General features: G+C 41.2%; 1 protein-coding gene across 6 annotated transcripts in view; it reads left to right on the forward strand.

Moving 5' to 3' along the window:
• Window positions 1–15,272: 15,272 nt before the first annotated feature.
• Window positions 15,273–24,359, forward strand: part of LOC128875646 (RING finger protein 44) — a 30,904-nt gene continuing 21,817 nt past the window's right edge. For 2 of the 6 annotated variants that reach the window (XR_008456859.1, XM_054121402.1), the window contains exon 1: window positions 15,273–15,602. Coding sequence is in view for 1 of the 6 variants with exons in the window: in XM_054121406.1 (XP_053977381.1) it covers window positions 21,332–21,363 (32 nt within the window). In the remaining 5 variants the exon portion in view is untranslated. Of the gene's footprint in view, window positions 15,603–20,214; window positions 21,435–24,359 lie in introns of those variants that run through there. The other 4 variants (XM_054121405.1, XM_054121403.1, XM_054121404.1 and 1 more) reach the window with 4 other exon arrangements.

The raw sequence follows: 24,359 nt of genomic DNA on the forward strand, positions 1-24,359 counted from the left end.
TCTTCTTCTTCTTCTTCTTCTTCTTCTTCTTCTTCTTCTTCTTCTTCTTCTTCTTCGTCTTCGTACTACAGCGATACACGAACGTATCCTTGCAAATGCGTGTAGATACCGAATAACAGTACCAAAATGACGATATAAACGTTTACGGTTTAGATACCAACTTGGTTATCCGCCTACTTCTATCGTTCACGAAATATTACTGGCTCTCCAATGTGTTTCCCTTCATTTCCGGAGGATCTCTCGATCGTTTTCACGCGACGTAGCCGTTCGCATTCAACACGTTTGCGCTGTTACTTCTATAATGGAAACTTCTAGATCGTTTCCTCTTAGATAGGAGAAAAAAACGGCAAAAAATAATTGTTCCTCTGTCGGGGCCTCGTAATGGACGATGCTTGAAAAAATTTCGAGTCTTCCTCATTCCCCCAACGACTAGACCTACTGGCACGTCACTTCCGATACAGTTTCATTGAGCAATCCTATTCACGTCGGACGCGCAAACACGAGACAATTGTTTCGCCAAGAGAAACAACGGGATGCGCGTCGAAAGGTGGCCAATCGATGATCTCATTCTTCGTCGATCGCGCCATCGTTAGCCCTCCCGTTATCCTCTTGTCTCGTTCGCTTCAGTCTTGGTCTTCCATCTTCAATGGAAGAAAATTCGACAGGAGTACCGGCGGCTGCGAATCTATCTCTCCCGTGTAAGATCGGTCCCTCCGGTCGAGATTCCCTCTTCCTGAATGAATTGTGATCGTGGGCGATATCTCGAGATCGGCGATTCAACCGGAATGTATTATCGATGCTTCTCCCATTCACGTTTAAACATGGAAGCGACCAAGAATGGCAGACGAGCTTTGGGAATGATAAAAGGAAATCTCGTTGTTGCGCGTAACGACGGTGTTCTCTTCTCTTCTTCTCTCTTGCCACCCTTCATCCATGCCGTTACTCGAATACTCGTTATACAACTTCCGAGGCCACGAATATTCCATCACGACTCGGAAACGTCGGGGAAACTCCGGTTGGACGACTTTGAAAATCACACAGCCATCCTTTCATCCCCCAAAAAACATCGAACTTCTTCACCGTTTGCGTAACAAAATATTTTATATCGTGCGCTTGTCACGGCTCGCGCGAACGAATTCGATTTTGTTCTCTCTCGTTCTCTCTCCCTCGTTATGTACAATTGTTATTGTTGCATCGTTATTATCAATCGATCCTCCCCATCTCGCGTGAAACGGGCGTTCGTCGAGGCGTTTACGCGCGTCGCGCTCGACGCGTCCGCCTAGCCGAACCTTAAACGTACTTCTTTGCGGTTGTTTTTGTTTACGTACAATAATAGATATACTTTTACAACTCTATTCTTACGTACCCTAAATTTGACAGCAAATTGCATCGTATCCGCGACGGAGTTTATCAAAGAGACACGGAAAGGGGAAAATCGTTATCGGTGTTTCTCGGTTCTCGTTACATCGACACCACTATACGTCGTCGGTGATGTCGTCGTCTCATCGCTCAGCGTTTTATCGTCATCATCACAGAGATCGCGACTCGATATCCTTAATATTATCTACGATTTACAGCTTACGATAAACTCGTCGACCTCTATTCGTTGGAACGACAGAACAAAAGTTCTGACCTTCTGCTTCATCTTTTTTTTTTTGTTTTTTTTTTGTGTAACCTCATCGGACTCGCGACACTTGTTCCCTCGAAATCAACGGGACAAACGACGCTCTTCGTCGATCACTGTTTTCAAACGATATTTTTTTGTTTCCTCTACAGCTTGCTTCCTAATCGAACGAGAAAATCGCAGCAGTCATGGAAGAAGTGAAAAAATGTGCCCGTCGTTTCGCGAGTACAAGCTTCGCCGAGTAGTGCCCTTCGGTGCACCGAGTCTCCTCGTTCGTTAACTTTTCTCGTCGTTCAGTTAAAGCAGACCAGAGTTTCGCGGAACAATGCTCTGTACAGCGATGATCGGTGTAAAATGTAAGCTTACAAAAGATTGGGGGACGGGGGAGGGGAAGTAAACCATACGAAGAAGAAATGCCACGTAGTTTGTAGGACATACTCGAACGGAGAGGGAACATCTGCGCGGCAAGAGAAAGGCGGCCGTTCTCTTTGGACCGTATTCATTCCGTAAGCGTTTCCTTCGCACCGAATCGCGATCAATTTCATCGCACGGAACGATCTAGATCTCTTATATCCTAAAATCCTAGTCTCTGACGTGGAAGTCGCTCAAGCTCGATCCCTTCTTCCTTCAGGAGCGTCGAACACTTGTTGGAGAATTTCAAACGTTTTCATTTGCAACTGAGAATCTTAAACAGAGGGTGAGAAGGGATTTGCGCTTGATTCCCACTAATCTAGGCCTACTACGGAAGCAGTCTGAAGCCTCGTGGTGTATATTCTCCTTCGAGCACGATACTTTCAATCTTGATCTGTATGAAACAGCTTATCAATTTTTCTGACTTTCGATGGAGTGTCGTAAAAAAGTTGTTCGGAAAAATAGGTAACTATGCATCGTCTTCGGACGATAAAGTTTGATTCGCAAACACGGAAACACAAAGGTTCGTGGGAGCACGAAAGTTGAGGCAAGGAGCGAAGGCCTCCGATGGGTGCGAGTACTCGGTGTCTCTTCGCCAATCGAAAACCTGCGCTACGTACACTTGCGCGGTGGTCTTGCCACAGCTTTTGTGCTCTTCGTTATACACTGTACGGGAGTCGAGCTCGAAGGGTTAACTATGACACACAAATATCGTCGTGAACTCGAATTCATTACGAATTCGTCATAAATTGTCGAACGACCCTTGTTTGTTTCGAACTACTCCTATACCACGAAGCTTCTCCAGGGATGACGATCCTCTGGAACGCTTGGAGACTAGAATTTTCCGATTTCTCAATACTGGCCAATTAAGAGTCGCAACTGAGATCCAACAACGCACGTAATTTAATAATTGACGATTCCGTGAAGATTCGTAGGCGGTGTAATCATTTTCGCCGTTAAGGTGTCTGTCTAGCTTTGGAGGTGAGAAGAATCGATGTTTCTTTTTTTGTACATTTTCTGATCGATTGTAGCATCGAAAGCAGTTACAGTCTCATAAGTCTGACAAGGAAATGCGTCTAAATTGGAGGACAGATGTAACGTTTCGAAATACATTTTTCATTATAAATATATTACACTCGTGTATATTCGTGATGAAAAATTTATTTGGAGACCTCAAACCGATCGTTTAATTAAATACTTGAGATAATTTCGATAGCTCCGCAACGCATCAATAAACACGAGTAAAAAATGAGCAATTCCAAATATCGTCCAACTTTTAAAACTCCAAACTAAACGGACTCCTTAACGAAAACTAATTCCGGTCCAACAGCGACGGAGAGCCGCGATTAGTCGAATTTTTTCGCGCAAACGTTACTCTCCGCGTATGCGTCGCGTAAACGAAAGGGAGAGACACGAAAAGAACTGAAGTTACTTCGCCGATTACACGTAGGGAAAAACGTTATTGTTACGCACGCGCAGACGATGTTACACGATCGTTGTGTATTTCTTAAAACTTCGTACGTAAACATTATCATCGTGTGTGTGTTTTTGTTTTTTTTTTTTTCGTATCGGTTGCAACGACAACAGCGCGCTGCGCGTGCGAGAAACTGACGACCAAACGGACGCGTTCTTCCAGGAATACCACTCCCTGTTTGTTTTCATTCGTCTCTTTCGCAGAATCAACGATAAATGATCTTTAAGGCTCGTTTTCGCGCGACAGAAATTTACGACATTTAATGCCGTGACATTTGTCATTGTGAAAACTTAAATGTCGGATATTGGCATGGAATTCCAATCACCGATGTTGTGTTATCGTGACACGAGGTCATGACTTGTATAGTCCGAAAAAAAAAAGACAAATAATAATAATAATAGTAATTTGTCTTGCCGATAAATGTCACGACACGAAATTATTTGTACATCGACCGTTATCATCGCAAAGTCAAGATTTCACGTCGTTCGAAAACGAACCTTTATGATTAGAGGACAAAACGCATCAGTTTGTTATTTTCTTTCTTTGCGTCCAGAGCGAAAAACTCTCCCTTCGTATATAATATATATAATATGTATATATATATATATATTTTTCTCTCTCACTCGCTCAACCTCACTGTTTTGGCACGCTCGCACACACATTCTCTCGTTTCATTTCTCTCGGACGCGTACATACTTTCTTGAAACACGCGCAAGGTATATTATATATCAAGGTACATGGTCGAATCTCGATTCGCTAAAATAGTCAGTGCGTTTTCTTGCCGCCACGGCGACCGATCCGTTTTCCCTACTTTCAGTTGACCGTCCATCGAAACGACGCTCCATTCACCGTGTGTATGTGTACTGCGTGTGTGTGTGCGCGCGCGCGCGTGTGTAATTTTGTGCAACTCCATTCTCTGTGTTTCGTCATATTATGCGACAATTTTTACTCTCAACCTTCCATTGCGTACCACGAAAACCGAATAAAAATAAACTTGATAAAATACGTGACGAAAGTATAAAATTTGCCTTGTGTAGATATATCAATAGCCTCTGTTACTTATTCTTCACCTTGAGTATTATTTAATTCACGCAAATAATCAAGAAACAATTTCTTGTTTGAAAGACAAAATAAAATTACCATCGTTAGCGCCTCGATTACGCCCACTTAAAAATGCACACAGACACATTTTTACGTATTAATTTCACAGAAATTGTTACACGAGCCACGTACGAACGAAAGGTTCGAGCCAAACGAGAGCACATGTGGCTTCGCTTGGCTTGGTTCTTTGATCCTTTCGCGACTTAAAAAGCCAAGAGAAACAAAAATGCTGTTACAGAAACCTAGCCGTAAAAAAAAGGCAGAATTAATGCAACGGAGGGTCGAGTATTAGTCGCGGAATAAAAATGAAGAAAATGAAGATCGTCGAGTGGAGCGTCGCGGCGATACACGGCAGGACTTTCACGAGCAGCAGCAGGAAGAAGGATAAAAAATATTGTCATCGACAGGCTCGTTAGAGATGCGTTTAATACGAGAATTTACGAGTGAACAATCGATAGATACGCGACTTCTCCTTGCTACCGTAGGTAAAAATCGTGTTTCCTCAACGATGGCCTAGCTTTTCGAATAAATCGTTTCCAATCGATCGATGCATACGTGATGATGTGTTTCGTTCGCGCGACCACGCAACGCGATATTGTTTTATCCTGGTTTCTCGATAGATAAACAAAGATTACACGTACAGATAAAGTAAGTAAAATGATGGAGAAACTGTAACGCGAACAGTAAGAGAAAGAAAATTGAGCGCACGTTCCTATGACTTCTCTACTCTATATGATATAATTTTGTCCGACTCTGATACGTCGTTCTTCGCTCAACTCGTGGCAACCTTGGTCGTGAGAGTGTCGTGTCGCATTCGAAGCGACTCGATTCGAATACGAAACGACACGCGACCGCGTTGACCTTCGGAAAGCCGGATCCTGCGTGGCCGAATGACGAAACACACACGGTCTCACGGGCATCGTCTTAAAAACGAAAAAAGTTCGAGCAACAATTGGAAATATAAGCACGCGTGCCCCGAATTTTTTTTGGCGTCAGACATTCGACCTCGAAATGAAAACTTTGAAAAGATCCGATGAGAAATTATTCGCGATCAACGATCACGTAGACCATTGAGCGTTATCAACAACAGAGCTCTCGTCTCACTCCTTCTTTTCTCTACCTTTTCTCCGCTCTCTGTTTCTCAGACCTTTTCAACTTAATTCTAAATTTAAGGCTTAATTAATTAATCGACATAGTGTTTCGTGTGGCTGTGTTTTGTGTCCCTGTATATGATCGGTGCATACTTTGTATGAAATCGATGAGCTGTTCATTTTTCCATTATCTGCTCTCGCGCGAGAAATCATGAATACGATGATATAGCGACACAATTTGTGCCGCGAGCTTCTTTCGCGAAAAATACTTTTGAGAAAAGCTCGCGGCGCGGTGTGTATGTCTGTTTGACGGTCGTTCGAAGACGTTTGGTTCCATTTTGTTCCATGAGCGTTTATTTATTCTTTACTCTTCGTCTATTCTTTAAAAAAGAACGTTCGATAAACACCGGTATTCTTTCCTTACGAGAAGTGGCACGGATATGCAAAAATTCGTAGAATTACTCTGCTCCTTAACACGTTTGCACGCGAGTTTCCCCGAAAAAAAGACGCAAAGAACGCTATAAAACGTACCTAGAGCGTTCAAGTGTTACCGTAAAAATTTTATTAACCGAATATACTCTAATCAATTACTTACAGACCTAAAGTAAAGCAGTCGCGAATAAAAGAAAGAAAAAAAAAAAAAAAGAAAGAAAGAAAAAAGTTAATAGTAACAAGAGACTGTTTTTCCCGATGTCATTAACCTAAAAATAACGTGATGATTTTAAAACGAAGAGCACACCTCGGCAAACTTAGTTAAAACTTATCAAGAAAATATACGAATTTCGTTTACGAGAATAAGCAAAAATACACCTGCTTAACGAAAATAAATCACGATTCGCTTTTACTGGGAAGAAACAAGCGCTCCTTCGATCGGAAGAATCCGTACGAGTGCTTGCACGTGTCACAGAGGAATCCAAAGACCGACGGGGGAATCCCCGACGCTTGTTCGCGGAAGCTCCCAAAGCTAATTTGCCCAGGAAACGAGAAACGCGTCCTGACGTAACGACAAATTCAAACGAGGGCCAGGAAAATTCGGTGGAACAACCAAAGAGATATGTAATGTCAACGTATGCTTCACTCGAATACTCTCATCAACAGTTTCCTGTTTTTTCTTTAGGTTTAACAAGTTTGATTACGTAACAGGACACGATTTGAATTTTCGAAAAAGACCAGCAAAAGAAAATTGTTCGAAAGGTACGAAGATACATATGTAGGTTTGAGCGAGACATGCAAGAGCACATGGCAAGTCGTGTGTGCACTTATATGTCACGCAATGTTCGTCGACGGATGCATCAGGGTGTAAACGGTGAGACTTGGCAGTTCGTAATGCCGCGTTCACGAAGACGTGAACGTCTGCAGAGCGTCGGGTCAACTATTCCTATTGACTGTTACGTTTCTGAACATTCGCTGGCGATATTTTTGAAAGAAATCGCGACTATCAAAATTAAAGCAAATTGTATAATCTATCAACCTTCGACGCGTAACTTATTATACAATATTCATGTTTATGATCACAGAAGAGGTCAAAGTTGTTATTGCAAATAAATTGAACGAAAGAAATTGTGTACATATAGATATATATATACACAATTTTATATATATATATATATATACTTTTACTATACTTTGCGAAAAGTTCAAACGAAAAAATATCATCAGAAGAATTCAATTTTCGATATAAACAATAAAAGGTAATATGTTTGCGTTATTGCAAGCATTTATACCAGACCATAGAATGTTCGAGGATATCATTGGTATCTTTTGAGTTTCTTTTTTGTTTTCAAAATGGACCCATGACACATCCGTGAAGCCTTCACGAGAATTATATCTTTTTCTTATCGATTATATTCTTCGATCTTTCGTGTAACTCGCGACGAACGATTTTGTACGTTACAATATCACAATAAATGCCAGTCGAGTATGGATCGTTTCATTCTTTCTTTCTGTCTCATTCCACCTTTCGGTTTCTATAAGAAAACAACTTCCTTCCGTTTCGAAAAGAGATGGACAAACATTTCGTGGAAAAACACAATCGTAGTGACTCGTACGCGACATCTGTTACATTATTTCTTCAACGTAAGATATGATTAGATTTTGAAATTCAAATGTTTACTTTTGCTCAAAGTATAACGGATAAAAAAAATTATTCATCCCTATACTTGATTATTTTCGATTCGGACAAGAATTTTGTCCATCTGTGAGCCTCTGTCTCGAGATCTATGACGAACGCTCGCGCGAATCGGAAACGGAAAAAAGTGTGAATAAAAAACCGGAAGCATCCCACGAGGATAAAAATCACGTTTGACCTCGATCCCATTTTTCGAAACGACCCAAGTTCTCGTTGGCTCTTATAATTAGAACTACGAACTATATTCTCATCTTAAAGTCACGAAGGTGGATTGCGACACACGATTGGACGTACTCGAGAGTTTCTAAATAATATATTTTTTTTTTTCTTTGTCCTTGTCGCAGTAAACATTGCACCCCCTCTTTATTGTGTCGCGCTTTCGAGCACTATATTTGCGTTCTCCCCACGATTGCGCGTGTATCTCTAACCACTAAAACAGTACGACAAATTAATAGTAACACTTGAAGAGCGTAAGGGGGTTGGTCACACCCCTCCATTTTTCGGGACAGAGAAAAACGTCTCCCAACTTTTTTTGCTTCGTTTCGAACAACGTACACGGAGCGTATATATACCATATCTCTCTCGTGTTACCCGACGCGTTTCTCTCGAAAGAACCGTAATTTCTTTTACTCTGTTATCGTACTCGTAACGTTCTTAAATTATCCCACCTTATCGTTTATCATATACATATAATATATAATATATATGTGTGTATATATATATATGTTGATCAGTTACCAATTAAAAATTAGTAGTACCTATAGGGTCATCATCACAGCTAATTTCTTATCATTCTTTTCCATTAATATTATCGATTGGTTGATTTAGTTCACATTGTAATTCGTGCCTCCTCGTTTCGCGTCCTTTTCGGACGCCATTTTCTTTATTTTTTTGTTCGTGCCTGTTCCCCCTACCGGAGCGCCCCACAGAAAAAAGATCGCCCGAATCGAGCCTGGCAACCCAACGACTGTCTCTCTTCCTCCCCTTTTGTTTTCCTTGATAAATCTTCGTTATCTTGCACATACTGACTATTTTTCGCTTATATCGCGAGACTCGAGCAACTGTACGCGTATTGCTGCACTTAAACATTCGAATTTCTTTTAGTCACGCTCTCGATCGGAACGGAACAAAACGCCGTTGCCAACGAGACCATTTTAAATTCCCCTTACTCGTATGTATATGTATATACGTATACATATACATAATACGTGTCTGTTGGATTTTTTTGTTTGTCTGTTTGTTTGTTTCGTATGTACACTAATTTTTACAGGACATTTACACGTGCTGTTCAAAATTACAATTTCCACCGCTGTCTATTTACACAATTTGTTATCGATGCGCGTCTGTGCGATAATCTCCGTACGTTTCAACGTTTTGGTTTTCATCGATCTCCCACAGGACGGCAGTGTTTTTAATTCGATTACCTCGCGCCCGATGAGCCTTTGAGAACGATTCGTAACTCTCGTGAAAAATTTACCCGATCCCTGGCACGTATTCACAATTACGGATCTTAAACAACTAAAGGGGTCGAGACAAAGTCTCCGAAAAATAAAAGAAAAATCACTGGGCAAATACTGAAATGTCTGCCAGGCTGAAAACTATTACCTTCGAGTCAATAGAACTTTCAACAAAAACTAAACTTCTGACGAAACGATTTTACGAGAAAAAACGAACGAGTTTGGAACTTTATTCCGACATACCGAAACGAGGAAAAGACGACGAATCAACAGACTACGACGAAAATTACTTTCCAACCGTGTGCCTTGTTATCAGTCTATTCTTCGATTTTCATCGATCATTGCGACAATTCCCCTTCAACGTAGATCAGAACTGTTTCGCAATTACCAGATAAACACGCGGAATGTCGGTTATCTTCCGACTCCGTCGCTATCACAAATGATGACGAAACTTTTTTTTATCTGTGGGATTTCGAATGAACGGAAATAGTTGACTAATATGACCAATGTAGAATCACTTCAGTATTTACTAGGAATTTCAACCTTAACGATTAAATTAATTTCAAAGAAAAATAATAATTTCCAGTGAACTGTGGACATTTTTAAAACGTACATTTACGAATATAATCGCATCGCTGAATGCGACGTTTTCTCTTTTCGCGAAACTGTTCCTTCTACCAGCCTTTGCGCGGCACCGGCTATCGAGAAAGAAAAAGAATCGATCGAGAGATCGTGTACGATGAGAACCGGTTGCCGATCGAAACCAATGAGCTTCTCATCGGACTTTACATCAGAATTTCTATCAACCATCTTCGCGCGACGCGCAGCTGTTAAAGAGATGCTATAGATACGGTTTAAAATTTTTGCCTTACTGAAACTACAAATACGGAGAAAGTAATCGAAAGTTCGAAATTGCACGTTTTGCTGTCTTTTCTCACTTTCCCTCTCATTCTCCCATCCATATATTCACACCAGACGCATTCGATGCACTCGTTTCTGAGATCTGCATATACGTACACCAACTTATTTCGTAATTCGCCCTACAAACTAACTTACGAGAAAGAAAAGTACACTAAGGGAAGAATGAAACGAACGTAGGAATTTAAAAAAACAATGCCTTCTTTTAAATAAAACAGAAAAAAAAAAGATAACGTACTAGTTAAAACACCACTTTAAGTAATTTGGTCAGTCTACGTATTTAAATGTACTTGTGTTTTGGAACAGAAAAAAAATGAAAAAAAAAAAAAATGCAAGGAAATTAAAAACCATTGTTACCACTTTTATAATGTAACGTCAAAGCGTAGGTAAGCAATGAAAAAAAAAAAAAAAGAATTAATTTACTGTTACATCCATCAAGCAAAAATTTCATGTTTAAAAAGGTTTGTTGAAACATATGCATTTACAACTACAAAAAAAATTTGCAACTTTACGTTTCAATACGATGTTAAATAATTGAAAATGACCGAAACTATTATCCAAACAATTTTTACATTGATTACCTAACGACGAAATTCTCGTTATGCCTCATATATTATGTAAAAAATAATTTTTCGAATTTGTCACGTATACGAATTTTTCATAAAAATCTATTAATTTAAACACAGATATTGCTCGATGGTGAATATTCTAAAGAAATGAACAACTATCATGTATCAACATACATCTCAATTGTTTTCTCCATCATTCAATATTCATTCAATCCATCTCATTTCATTCTTTAATCAAATGAATTATGTAAATTCCAAAGAATTAATCCATCTGTATACACATTAGAAACTCGTCATTTAAACGTTATATATTGCTTCGCAGAGCTATTGCAAAGCTGCAAACAGAATATGAATACTTTCCATAAAAGAGTAAGGATGGATAGAAACGAAGAAATTTGACTGGAAAAATCTGATAAGGATAATTGGATTATGCCTTTAAGATTCAATAACCTTATGAATTAACACCAAAATATCAAAACCTTAACGAAAACTTGGGACGACAAGTTAATTAGCGATTATAATCATTAGTCAGAAACATACTGAATCGACACCTAGGTTTATGCTAAAGAGCAGTAGATGAATATACGCGATGCTTAAAGTTTACCACCTATGTTGTAATAAGTATATAGTAATCCTCTATGGAACAGAAAGCCTAAATTCTGCGACAAAACATATAAAGATTTTTCTAATTGTTTTGGAAAGAATTCCGGTCGTAATAGAAAAGAATAAAAGGAACTGCCATAATCAACAGTGCTAACCTTGTAGCAAATTTTGAAGAAAAAAAATATAGCTACCGTCTTTAAAAATAGCTAATGCAGCTTTGCTTGTGTCTTCGTACCATTTCGTCAAACAGATAATATAACAATGTTTGTGTATATGTGTATGTGTCTCTGCAAGTTAACCATACATAATAATAATCTAAAATACATACGTTTATATCTTCATAGACGGCGCATAATAGAATCGATACAAGTTAAATATACTTGAATCACGGTTCGCATCAGACGCACCCGCGTCTTTCTCCTTAGTGTTTGTATGCTTTGTATAATAGCTTAAAGAACATGGTTCTCACTCAGCATCCATCCCATGAAACTGAAGACACTGGTGCCCTGAACTAGTTGCATATTACTTGTAATCGTCTTTAGATTGTGTTATCGCGCAGTTATTCTCATGTAAACACTTTCCCCAGTTTTTGTTAAACGAGTAGCTTGATGTCACATACAAGAAAAAAAAGTACATCCTTTGTCCAAGAGGAAGGACGATGATATCGTACCTGTCTCTTCGTTTAGGAGCTGGTAACCGTGTTTAGCGGTCCGTTGGTCTTTGAGTATCAAGCTTGGACGTTTAATATCATCTTCAGATGATTTGAAATGTCGCAACTTCTGTCAGCTTGCTGACAACTGCCCATCAGTCTCGTCCAATGGCTTGGCGGTCGAGGAAGGCTCGCAGGAGACGGCGGTTCGGAAAACTTCGCGCCCGCGTAAAAGCTGTTCGTTGGACTGCCGCGAGGACTGTAATCGTACCGGAGTGGCGAATTTCTTGTACTTTTGGACGAACAATTAGGACTGCAGCTCAATCTACCAGTCGAATTTCTGCCATGAGACCTTCCGCTATTGTGGAAGAACGTCGACGATCTGATCGCACCAGGACGGTAGTGGTGCCGGTCGACGCCGACATTTGGCGAACCGTGTCGTTCTACCTTGTTGTTCAATTTAGGGGCCGAATTCGTCATGGCTTCTTATTGTACTTTCCACTTACAAAGTCAACCAACCCGTCTGCAAAACGAATCGGTCTCTTAATCTCATGCATCAGGTACTCCATATTTAATTTGATAATCGTCAAATTTGATGATACATTGTTCAATAAGTACCAGACGATTTTATTAGTTTATTTATTCTGATTTCATAACATGTTGACTTTGTTACCAAGGACATTGTATTTTAACATTTTTTAATAGAATTTGTTGAACCTTTACAGAAAGGAGATTATATCTTTTAGAAAAGGACCAACAAGGCCATTGGAAATATTATAATACAATGTGCTAGGCACAATTATTATTTATGTATGCATTTCGCTAATTGATGTAAGGATAAATTGTTTATGTTCAAAGAAATTATTCTGTGAAAGATGATTGTTTGGTTTCGTGAATATTTATGTAAACACAAATTTGTTTTCATCGCGTTAAGTAACGAATGCATTCGATATTTACGAGTTCATAAAATTGGCCATTAATATGTTTATCATAGATGAACTGCTAATAAAAGAACATTCTGTTCGTGTTGCTATGTGAATTTGGAGCCGTATAAACATTAGAGGAGTTATGGTATTTAATGATTAACATATACAGAAAGACTTACCGTGTTATGTCCGCGGGCTACTTTCTAAAGATGAAACCAAAAGTTTTAGGTGGTGTTGTGTTCAGTGATTTTTTTAACTGCGCAACAATCTCGGGATCCAGGGCAAAAGGGTAGGGGGAACGCGGAGGAATAAACTTGGTGGGGTATCCCACGAACCTCCTCTACGACCACAATGCTACCTCGTCCCGCTTGCTTCGAGTTCTCTCGCAGTCCTCCCTATTCGTGTTTTTTGCGAATTTGACCACATTCGGTGACCGTTGGTCACCTCTCGTTTACACTTCTTCTCTAAACAAAATAAAAGCACACGCGTCGTTCTAGTTCTCCCACTTCTTTTCAGCGCAGCTGGAGAGACGCAAGATGGCGGACAGGAGTTGTTTGTTTTCGCTGCCCTCCGCGGATTTTTCACGATACGATCACACGTTCGACAGCAAAATTCGTCTTTGTCCTTTCACTACGCGCACGCGCGTGTAGCATATGTTCACAAACGTGAAATTAAATTTATTTGTAATATCGCGTACGTGACTGTATATGCACGCGCACTAAACCACGTTCATACTCTATTTCAAAATCATATAATCGACCTAATCGGTGCCCGTAAATTTCTGCCTCGTTCTATTCCGTTTCTTCTCACTTTTAACCTACGTTCTCCGCTTCACTAGCTCACACTAAAACTTGCTGAAACCGGATACTGCGATCGAACTCGGTAACCTAGTGCTAGTAAGCACAGTCGTTCTCCAACACTGTCTCTGGCCTTTGTGAAGACTCGAGCCTATCTTAAGGGTACGAACATTCCCCTCTACTCGGGCTCCGCCAATGGTGAAAACCGTTTCGATTCACGTGACTTCATCGCTCCAATCGCGTCATTTTCCATTCGGATATTTTCGGCTCTTTTCGTGCAATTTCTTGTGTATCACTAAAAATCTTGTTGGAAATATAATTTTGTAATTTCCGTTACGAACGAAACGTGTTACAATTTTTTCTAGCTCAACACGCTGCTTTATTGTTATATTCTATAGTGCGGTAATTAAATAAACTGACGTTGTACGTAACGATCGGAAGGTAGCGGCGAGACGATTGGTCGGAAGCAGCGAAACGACACCTCGTGACATTGGTCTGAATTTAAGAATTGGTTTTGTACACTTTATTGTTTTGTTCCATATTTATCCGAACACATTTCTAAAAAATGAATGGAAAATACTTGGAATCTACTGACAAAAATGGAGAATGTGCCAATTTGAACACTGGTTTCTCTAAAATTAGCATACTAGCAGTGTATTTGTCTTCAATAATTAATGAAACATATGCTGATATTTATTGTCAAAGATGTAAGCATAGAATTGCGTGTTGGCTTACTTTCTAGGTATAAAAGCATTGAAAGTTAGTTGTAGCTTCACATTCAGGTTGGATATTTCGAAAAATTAACGTCGATCTATTATATGATCAGTAACATAATGATTCCGTCTTACTTCGTGGTTAAAGTAACGCCATCTAGCGGTTTATCTGTACAACGCTAAAGCCTCGTCGAGAAAAAGAAGAGGATGTTATATTTCCTTCACACTTCGGTACAATCAAGTACAATGCAGTACAATGAATGTACACATATGTATATGATGTAGTATGTGAAACAAAAATAAGAAACACGGTTTCGTATAATTTCCTTGTAGATTACTGTCAATCATGTTTCACAGAAATATTTTTTGACAAAATATACAATCTTGAAATTAGATATAACTTACGAAAACGACAGACTACCCACATAAACTGAAAGAGAAGCAATCTATAAAGACACCCGATAGGGAAAGCGACTTACTTACGGTTCTCCCATCTTGGCGATCTTTTAAACTTATCAAGCTATACGCGCATATGTGTTGCGCTTACACAAGGGACAGACTTTTAAACACCATGGAAAGTACCAAAGAGATTCGTTGGTCGACAGGATGTTCGTAGAGCCTCGGAATGAATGACTATCCATCGAAATAAGCAGAAGGAAGTATAGGTTTTGTAAAAAGACGACGAAAAGTATCGTGTCCGTTCGAGTTTTTTCTCCGTCGATATTGATGGAAAACAACGTGACTACTGCGATGCAGGCAGGTGGTGCCGCCATTAACGTACGGCGAGAGAGCCGAAGTTCGTGAGAGGGTTTGACGTCAGTGACCAAGAACGCTGATAATCTTGCGACGCAGATACTGCTACGCGGAATATCAGACGAGATCTTTGGTAGTTTACGGGCGATATTATTCATATTTATATATGAACGTATTCGGTGGTTTATGGTTTAATATACGGCCTCGAGAGTATCAGTAGGCCCAGAATGGGCGGGGTCGTGGCTTGGGTCGAGTGAGAGACATGGAGCGACCTCAGTGTTCTCAGTGGTGAGCTGCACGGCCATCGCCGACCGTCGGTTTCGCCTAGCGCAACCAACGTACTCTGCTATGACATCACTCTGAAAATCCCAGATTATCCCAGTAAAAGGTAGGAGTTTTCCCTCCGAAAATTTGGACGCGCGCTGTCTCTCTATCTCTATCTCTCTCGCTCGCTCGACCCTGTCTTTACCTCACCCTAACGGTGTGCTGTCCCACACTTCCATTCGCTTTTTACATAGACTTCCCAAACGCGTTTTTTTCTGGTGACTGAACTTGAAATTTTTAGCCCCTCTCCCTTTACCCGCGCTCGAAAAGCTTCCTGCTCCTACCTCACCTCCCCACCCCGTTCTCGTTTTCCTTTCTTCCTCATTTTCTACCTACCACCACCATTCGACACGCATTTTGCCCACCCTTCTTTGTCCGCTCGGTTCGTATTTGGCTTTCGTTGTGGTATTCCACCTTCGATTTTTTGATAAGTGTCCTTCGCGGACAGAGGATGCACAGTACGCGTGGTGAAATCCCTACATGCACAGGAAAGATTTATAACACGTTTCGATCGCACCAAATGCACCAGTGTCGTACGCAACGATTTTTTCTTCGATTCGTTGTTCTCATTTTAACCACCGTATTCTTTTTCCTTTATCTCGTTCCAACCGAGATCCGTATATATACGACAAGCACACATGTACGTAGACGAGTGACACGAGTTTGTTTATATGCGAATGCTTACGCGCGTTCCGCATATTCCGTGAAAGCATACATATACGTTTACGTGGCAAAGCTTTCTTCTCAAACTTTTTTCGAGCTTGTTCCTATCGTTGTGTTCACTCAACATAACCAAAATAGATCGTCGGTTATTTATTAAAGAATTCAACAAAGTGAGAGGTACTGGGATCATTCGAAAACGATAAAGTCTTTCGATTAACTTCACGGAAATATTTAGCGCAATCCTTTAAATTTCTAATTGGACGCTGCTTTGACCCTTTAAATTTAAACGCATGTGACGTGCAATCAATTATATGTTTAGACTATATGTACATATAAAACAACACTAATAGTTCGTTGTACATAGCTATAGATAGCGAAACATCGTTGCTTGTATCAGTATGCAATAAATTTTCGATCCTTGCCATCGTTTATTAATCACGGGTTTTCATCTGCCTTTACGTACACACGTGTAAATGCGGTTTTAAGTAATTTGTGGATGTACAGAGATCCCGCTTTGAAATGGAATTATTTGATCGCAGATAACAGATATTTTATTCGTTTTGTTTTAAAAGGGATTTCCCTCGATTAAACGTATCGTATAATTATTTATCCAATGTTTACAAAAGTGTCTGCTCTATGAAGTGTCTATTATAAATGCATAGAATTTTTCAAAAGTGCTTGTAGAGGGCTCTGTTTATACATAAAACTTGATACGATATAGCGCATTGGGAATCGAAACTTCTTATGCGCAACTATAATTTTTGCATTTTTAATAAAATTTGCTTCGTTCTATAAATATTAATTAATTAGACACCTTTGCATCCACGTTGGCGGAATATAGGCGAATATAAATTTATTGCAGGGATAAGCCACCATTCTCTATATCCTTCAGTCCAACCTCGAGGATTTGATAGTGCGAACCCCTCTAAGCATCGAATAAAAGTTTCGTGAAAAATAGGCCCTCGGTAACGACGTAGTTGGGAAAAGTTAAATTAGAAATTACGACCCAGGTAGTCGGCATTGGTTGAAGCTATTCGAGTTTCGACTAGGGCCTATCGGATTTTTCTGTATTCAACAATTTTCTAAATAATTTCAATACTTGACTATACTATTTCCATTTCTGGAATATTTCTGAGAAAAATTTATATCAGGTCTAGGGTTGGTGCGACAATTTTAGCCAAGGGCGCAGTCGAGTCTAAGGTCGGGCCTGATTCGTAGCGTTCGCTACCAACAAAATATTCCTATAGTGCCAGCTCTAAATGGTATTTTACGAAGCGTGAATCGCGATTCGTGATTCGATGTGCCGTGAATACCACTTAACAGGCAGTAATTTAAAAAAAGATACTAATAACGCCAGGAGAAACGAAACGGCGAACGGAGTAGTCTGCGTGGTTTCGCTTCCCGGATTTCCTGTTCGACTCGTCGTCTGCACAATATTTTCTGAATCATCGTCGACTTCGATAAGGTTGGGTCGAACCATCGACAACGTCAGACTCAATTTTGTCGTCAGGATGGAAAGGAAGAGACCCAGATTTCGCGAGAACGGGGCGGATCCGCAGTGTAGGAACCGCATCGACGATAACACGGGCGTCGTGGCATTAGAGCCACAACGTTCTCTCGGGTTCTCGTGTCAACACATTCCCGACGCCCACGACGAGTGACGCATGCGCCCTAAGCGCCTTATCGTTCTTCCTCCTTCGCTCCTTCGCTCAGCTCCTCCTCCCCCCTCCCCGCCCCTCCCCCTGTCCCTCCCCCTCGCCAGCCCCAATCCTCTTCTCTTCTCTTCGGCTGATTCACTTGCTCGTTCTCTTGGTTCTCTCGGCGTGCACACAAAGGCTCCCTTCTATTCCTTGGATACGCCCCTGGCTTTTGTACGAACACCCTTCTCGCCATCAGGGCCTCTCCGGGTCGGTAGGCTGAAATTTCTAATTCGCGAGGGTGCATAGACAATGCGGGATCGTTAAAACAATTTCTGACTTTAGAGGATTCGCTGCTCGACGTGTTCAACGATGGTTCGAAAACTGGAAAATTACAGCATAACTCGATACTTATTCTTTCTTCGAAGCCCCCTCCAATTGAACCCTTCGACGCGTACGTCCCTGCCAGGAGCGTAAACCTAATCGCTCTTTCCCCCTCCATCGCTGAACGTAGTCGAGTTCCCTCCTCTTCCGCTCCCACTGCACACACCAATTTTCCAATTGATAAGGGTGCACAGTTGATACAGACTAACCCTATCCCTCCATCCTCTCTTTCACTGTCACTCCGTCTCTTTGTTCGTCTCGTCTCCCCTCTTTCTCGTGCTGTAAAGTTAACATAGCTGCGCCTGATAATATCGGTTTGTTTTTCGAAAGCACGGTCGAGGCGATTGGGGCTCGAGTTGTTTTCAACAAACGAAAACGTTCCCTAACGAACAGCGTGAGAACTTTTCACATTACGCGTATTTATTGTGTACATGTATTGTGTTGTAACTTATATTTTGCACAATAATAAGCACTTGAACCTAACCTCAAAGTTCGTTGGTTCGACGATACCTTCAAAAATTGATGTCAGTTTAACGGATAAGCAGCAAAGAATTTCTATTGAGCGAGTGATCAGAAACGAGATTCTTTTTTATCTACCGAGCACGGGGATTGGGAAACAGAGAAAATTCGAGCCTGGTATCGAACGGAGATCTGGGTAAAAGCTGGAGGGGAAACTTGTTCCTAGCAAGCCAGGCGAGCCGTGCGTTACGTAAAATTAACAATCATGTTCCGAAACTCACTTTCCCGTCTGGGATTTCGGGAGAGGGAAGTGCGATGGCATGAGAACGCCACGAGTTAACGTTGGGGACGCGCCGAGTAGTAATACCCTGGCCACGCAACGTTGTCCTTTACCTCGGTAATGGCTTTTTACCAGAAACAAACTTTTGATATTCCGCAGTCGCCGGTTAGTTCCATCGGTACGTATCGTCGTTCGAAGCGAGACAGAATCCAGTGGCTCTTATAAAACACTTATGTAGAATAAGTTGAGCTTTGACTCGATGCGTGACGCGTATGACAGCTGTAGCGCAGCGTTGCCACGCGTTGACTTTGGTTTGACCAAAGCGAACAATTCGTTGGGCAAGCATGTGCATTCTGATTGTCTCGCATTCTAATATCGTGGTACGTCATCGTTGCTCAGGGATGAGTAAATTTCATTCGAATAACATATAGCTTTTATTTTTTGTTTCAATGCCTTATTGTTCCCTAGTAAATCCTCTTTTTAAATGTAGTTACTAGAAATTGATATGCTTGGCGATGTTCAACGTTTATTTATCCCAACGCTGACGTAAAATGGCACGCATAAAAATTGGCCCAGCTCCTCAAGCGGATGGCTAAAGTGAGGTTAGGTTGCAAAGCTCTAGTTGTACCTCTCCGTTGCGCAAATTATACTTATTAACAATGTACATACATTGCACCCATGTGTACAATAAAGACGTTTAATAATAATATTAAGGCGAAGGTGTTGCTGGGTAAAACTTAACGCAACTTTGTCGATATTGTGCAAGCCTCGTGTGATCGGGGTAACAATGGTCAGTCTCGTATGAGTTTCGTTCGACCCTGTACGCGGTCGTCGCGCAATTTAACGGAATGAAACTTGTCTCGGCGCCTAGGAAAGTAAACTATCGTCGCTACGGGATTTCCCTATACGGTCAGTCGAATTTCGATAACTGCTGCTTACGTGTCCGTCTACACGTTTCCGTCTTACGAAGGTTGTATCGTCGTCTCGTTTTTTCATGATGATCCGACTGGAAGGCCTGCGTTTCGGTATACACAGCGTATGTAGAATATACTTACACGCTAGTGACCGTTCGCGCTTCACGAGGGTATCCAACCTCGTGGAAAATGCCTCGTTCCGTATCCAAGTACCAGAACTTCGGTGTGTTTACTTACTCGCTCAGGGCTGTGCCAGTGGGGACCCAGTGTGATCTTGAAGAACAGCGTGGGTGCGGCCTTTCCCTGGTCTCGAAAGTAGGGGGACCGGATTCTCTCTCTCTCTCTCTCTCTCTCTCTCTCTCTCTCTCTCTCTCTCTCTCTTCCTTGCTTGTTCAGTCGTTCGCTCAGTAGGTCCAACCTTTTTTTTTATTTGAAGGTCCCTTCATGCTCGCGGCTTTAGCATCAGCACTCCCTCGATGTAGGGTCGCCCCTATCTTCCTTCCTCTCGGCTACCCTTCACGATATTAAACCCTGTAGGATCCAGGGATGTACAACGCGGAGCATTTTCATGGTTCCCGTTGGCGAATATATTCTTGTCGTTAACCTTCAAGAACGTGAAGCAAATTTAAGCTATTCGTAAATGCTTGCTTGTTGGGAATATATTTTTAAACAAATAGACCTCGTGTAGTCGTGTATACATGAGTGGTGTACACTGTCCCGTTGAAACTACTTACATAGCGATACTGTCATCGTACTTTTACGTTTAATGTCAATCGATAGCATCATTATGTAGGAGAGGACATAAGTTACGTGGTATAAAATTCGCAATTCAATGCACGCAGTGCACTTTCTCTTCGATTAAGAATGATATTATACAGGTAAAATAGACACTGACCGGGTCACAGTTTGCCCATTGATTCGATCAAGTTAAATCGCATAAGGAAACCTACTTTGTACATTGAATAAACATGGTCAAATTCTCTCGTATCACCAAAAGCACTCTCATAGGCTAACAGAGATAGTTGAGAAGAAAAACGGCGAGAATAAAGTTAAATTGTATAGACCCACGTCGACAAAGTACTTATCGACCGTATCGTAGCAAGAGCAATAGGCGCGGGGCACCGTGATCGTATCGGACGGTCGTGCGACGGGTCTACCCCCACCACGCGATTCTCTGTCCCCACTCCGCGGGTACCTCCCCTACGAGTCTAGCGAGCCGCGTTTCGTCTCAGTCTGTCGCGCGCCGCCAACGGGTCTGGTTGTGTGTTTCGTTCACGGTGTGCGGTGGTGGTTGTTCACGGACGCGCGTGTGTGCGTGTGTGTGTGCCCCTGTGCGCGTTGGCGTGCGTACATGCGTGTGCCTTCTACGGTGCCACAGTGTGTACGTGCGTCTGATACTATCATCGTGGCCTCTGCTTTCAACCGTTCGCACACAGAAACGGTGTGACATCGAGGCATGACAGCAACGCGGGAGTGTTACCCCATACGGTAGGAAAAACTTGGTTCTGCCGTGCTTCTTACGCCGACCGTCGATCGTGTGCAACTCCGAACGTTGCCAGGTTAGAAAAAAACTCGAACCTCCTTCGTCTAGTTAGAACGTGTTCCGAGAACGGGCACACTTGGCCACACGGATGTTTTATCCGAATCGATACTCCCTCCGGCGGGCATTTCGTATCTTGCGGAACCGTACACCGGATATACACTTTTCCTTGAACACGAGTTCGAAACAATGTGACAAAAGATAAACACCTCGTCATAATCTGACACGTATCTCGCCGTCGCGTTGGTACTCCTTTACCGTGGTTATCCGTCGATCGTTTCGCCAGACTCTGTTCCGCTACGTCAATGCTTCTCTCAACTCATGCTCGTCACGCGTTCAGGCTCGCTGCAAACAGACTTCGCTAAGGATAGTTGCATGACACACGATTCACATTCATCGTTATTAACATGGGAATGTTGTCATTGAACGAAATTTCACTCTGTCCAATTATTTTTTCTTTCTACATTTCTCGGTGTTACGAGGCGCGCTCGGGCCAAAAATGCCAAAAAAACCGGTTGCGAAATTTAGAGTATGTAGGTACGCGTGTATACTGGTCCCTGGTTTGCTGAATATCTCCGGAGTGGTTTATCAGAGAACCGTGAAATCTAATGTAGGAATTTATGTATTTGGGTCATCGGTGCTATTGTATTTTTAGGACAAATATTTAGAACTTTTTCAGGATTATCATTCATTTTGTCGGAACTCTTGATTCTTGAATTTGAGTATATATTTGAACATAACCTAAGACGTAAATTTTTACGACTACGTTGCCAGCTTTTTTCATCGTTAATATTTGACGTTTCGTCAGTTTTTCAAGATCGTGTTCTTTCCTCTATGACACAACAAAAAAAAAAAAAAAACGTTAGAAAGAAGCATCGATTCGAAAGATACGGCGTACGTAGAGCTATCTACGAGAACAAAGTTAGCGATGCTCGATGTAAGAATGAATTCCCTACAGGTTATCGAAGATTTATGAATCATGAATTAAGTAAAGTTTCTCCAGTTGCTTGCGATAATCGATAGGGTAGATAGAAATATAGATCGATGGAAGGAGTGTAGTTCAAGCAGGAGTGTTTAGAGATACGTTGATCATCTGTGCGGTATTGCTAGAATATTGTCTTTTCTTTTGACCAAACATTATTTTTTAGAAATCTCGATAGATTTTTTTTGTCTCGTGTATACCTTCTCTTAGTTGGAACATTGAAAACGTTTAAAAATATTTGCAATTTCTACGAATAATTTCTGATCTATTCGATAGAATTAATTTGAATTTCACTCGAAAGCTCGAGCCAATGCACCCACCGGTGTACCGGCGCGAAGATAGTCTCGTATCGAGACTCGATCCGTTCGAAGCCATAATTTCGTCGTGTGCTCGTTGTTGCGTCGTTCTTATTTCTATCGATAACGAAGTGTACAGGGAATCGAACCGATTGTGTGCGTGACCGAGTGACACGAACCGAAAAGGTTACCAGGTATATATTCTTGCGCGTTATTTCTGTCATCTCTGAAACTGCTTCGTGAAACATTAACCCGTAAGCGAAGTGTATTCGTCATTGGCGGAGGGTAAACGCGCGACGATAACTGCCTTGAACCGTTGGGGAATTAACGGACACGAATACATCTCGTAATTCTCGCGTCATTTTATTCGAGGGAAATAATTTTAACATTTTCGATGATCGAGTTTAGTCAGGATCTGGGTTGCGAGAAATTACAGATCGAAAGTAGGACATGTGAGTGAACAATGTTAAGGCCAGGTTTACGGAGAGTTTTTTTTTTTTATTAGGGATGTTTTTTATGATTTATTGGAATTAATTGGACGGCTTAGACAAAAATAAATCTGGACACTTTGGTAGCGTAGCCGTCTGGTAGCGATTAGTCGATTTTTTGCCACGGCAACTGATACTTTGTTAGCTATTATCGAGACAAGATCGTGTGCTCTCATAATTGATAAGAATTGTGAAACATAATATAAGTATTAATTAAGAACCATTTCCGAAAAATGAGAAATATTGTCGAATTCTATTAAATATCCAATCACTACACTCTCTCCGCGTCTCACATTTGAGCATTTATCGACGTTTAGGTTATCATCGAATATTAACATTCAGATAATTGAAACATCGATAAATGCCAGTTTAAGACCGCCAAATTGTAGTCCTTGTCTTTATTCGCTCAAGTTTTTCCGTTGATATTCTTTTTAAATAGTCAACGTGATCCGGCGTCCTTGGAACGTGATTCATCGAAACAAAAGTTAGATAGTAAAAATAAATACAATGACCATTGTTGGCGGACAATTTTTGACGCGCAGTGGACTATGGATTCGAGTACAAGGTGTGCATACAAGGCGTCTCTGTGCTCCGTTTGTTTCTTTCTTCTATCGCTTTCCTTCCGCGGTTTCTCTTTCTTTCCTTTGTCGTCAGAAGGATTCTACCGGCGATCCATGCTTCGCCCATCCGGCCATCCGCCGAAAGAAATGCGATACTGTCGCGATAAACAATGTGCCTCCACCTTCTCCCTCGTAACGTTTCTTCTTCTATTTCGCGCGTCGTCACGTTCCCGAACATGGAATTTTTCTGGTCTACGTTGCCTTCTTGATTCTGTCGTGTAGTAAACGAGATCGGATGATCTCGAGGGCGATACTCGGGTTAGGATTTCGATCAATTAATTACGTGGCTCTATACTCGATCATTTATTACCCCGATTCGAACAGATATACAGTCAGTGTAAGAAGTATGCGTGCAGCAACCAATTTAAAATAAAATTAATAGAGAAAAGAAATAAGAGGTTAACATTAAAAGTAACAAACTTCAATTTACGCAAAATCTGCTCGAAAAATATGTAGGAATGTCGGTTAATTATTTCTCTACCCTAAAATTTATTAATCATACAAATATATTGCAGTCTTATTTTGAATTGGTTCCTGTACGAATACTTATTACACCGA

Source organism: Hylaeus volcanicus, chromosome 4 (assembly GCF_026283585.1).
Source record: "Hylaeus volcanicus isolate JK05 chromosome 4, UHH_iyHylVolc1.0_haploid, whole genome shotgun sequence".
Classification (NCBI taxonomy): Eukaryota; Metazoa; Arthropoda; class Insecta; order Hymenoptera; family Colletidae; genus Hylaeus; species Hylaeus volcanicus.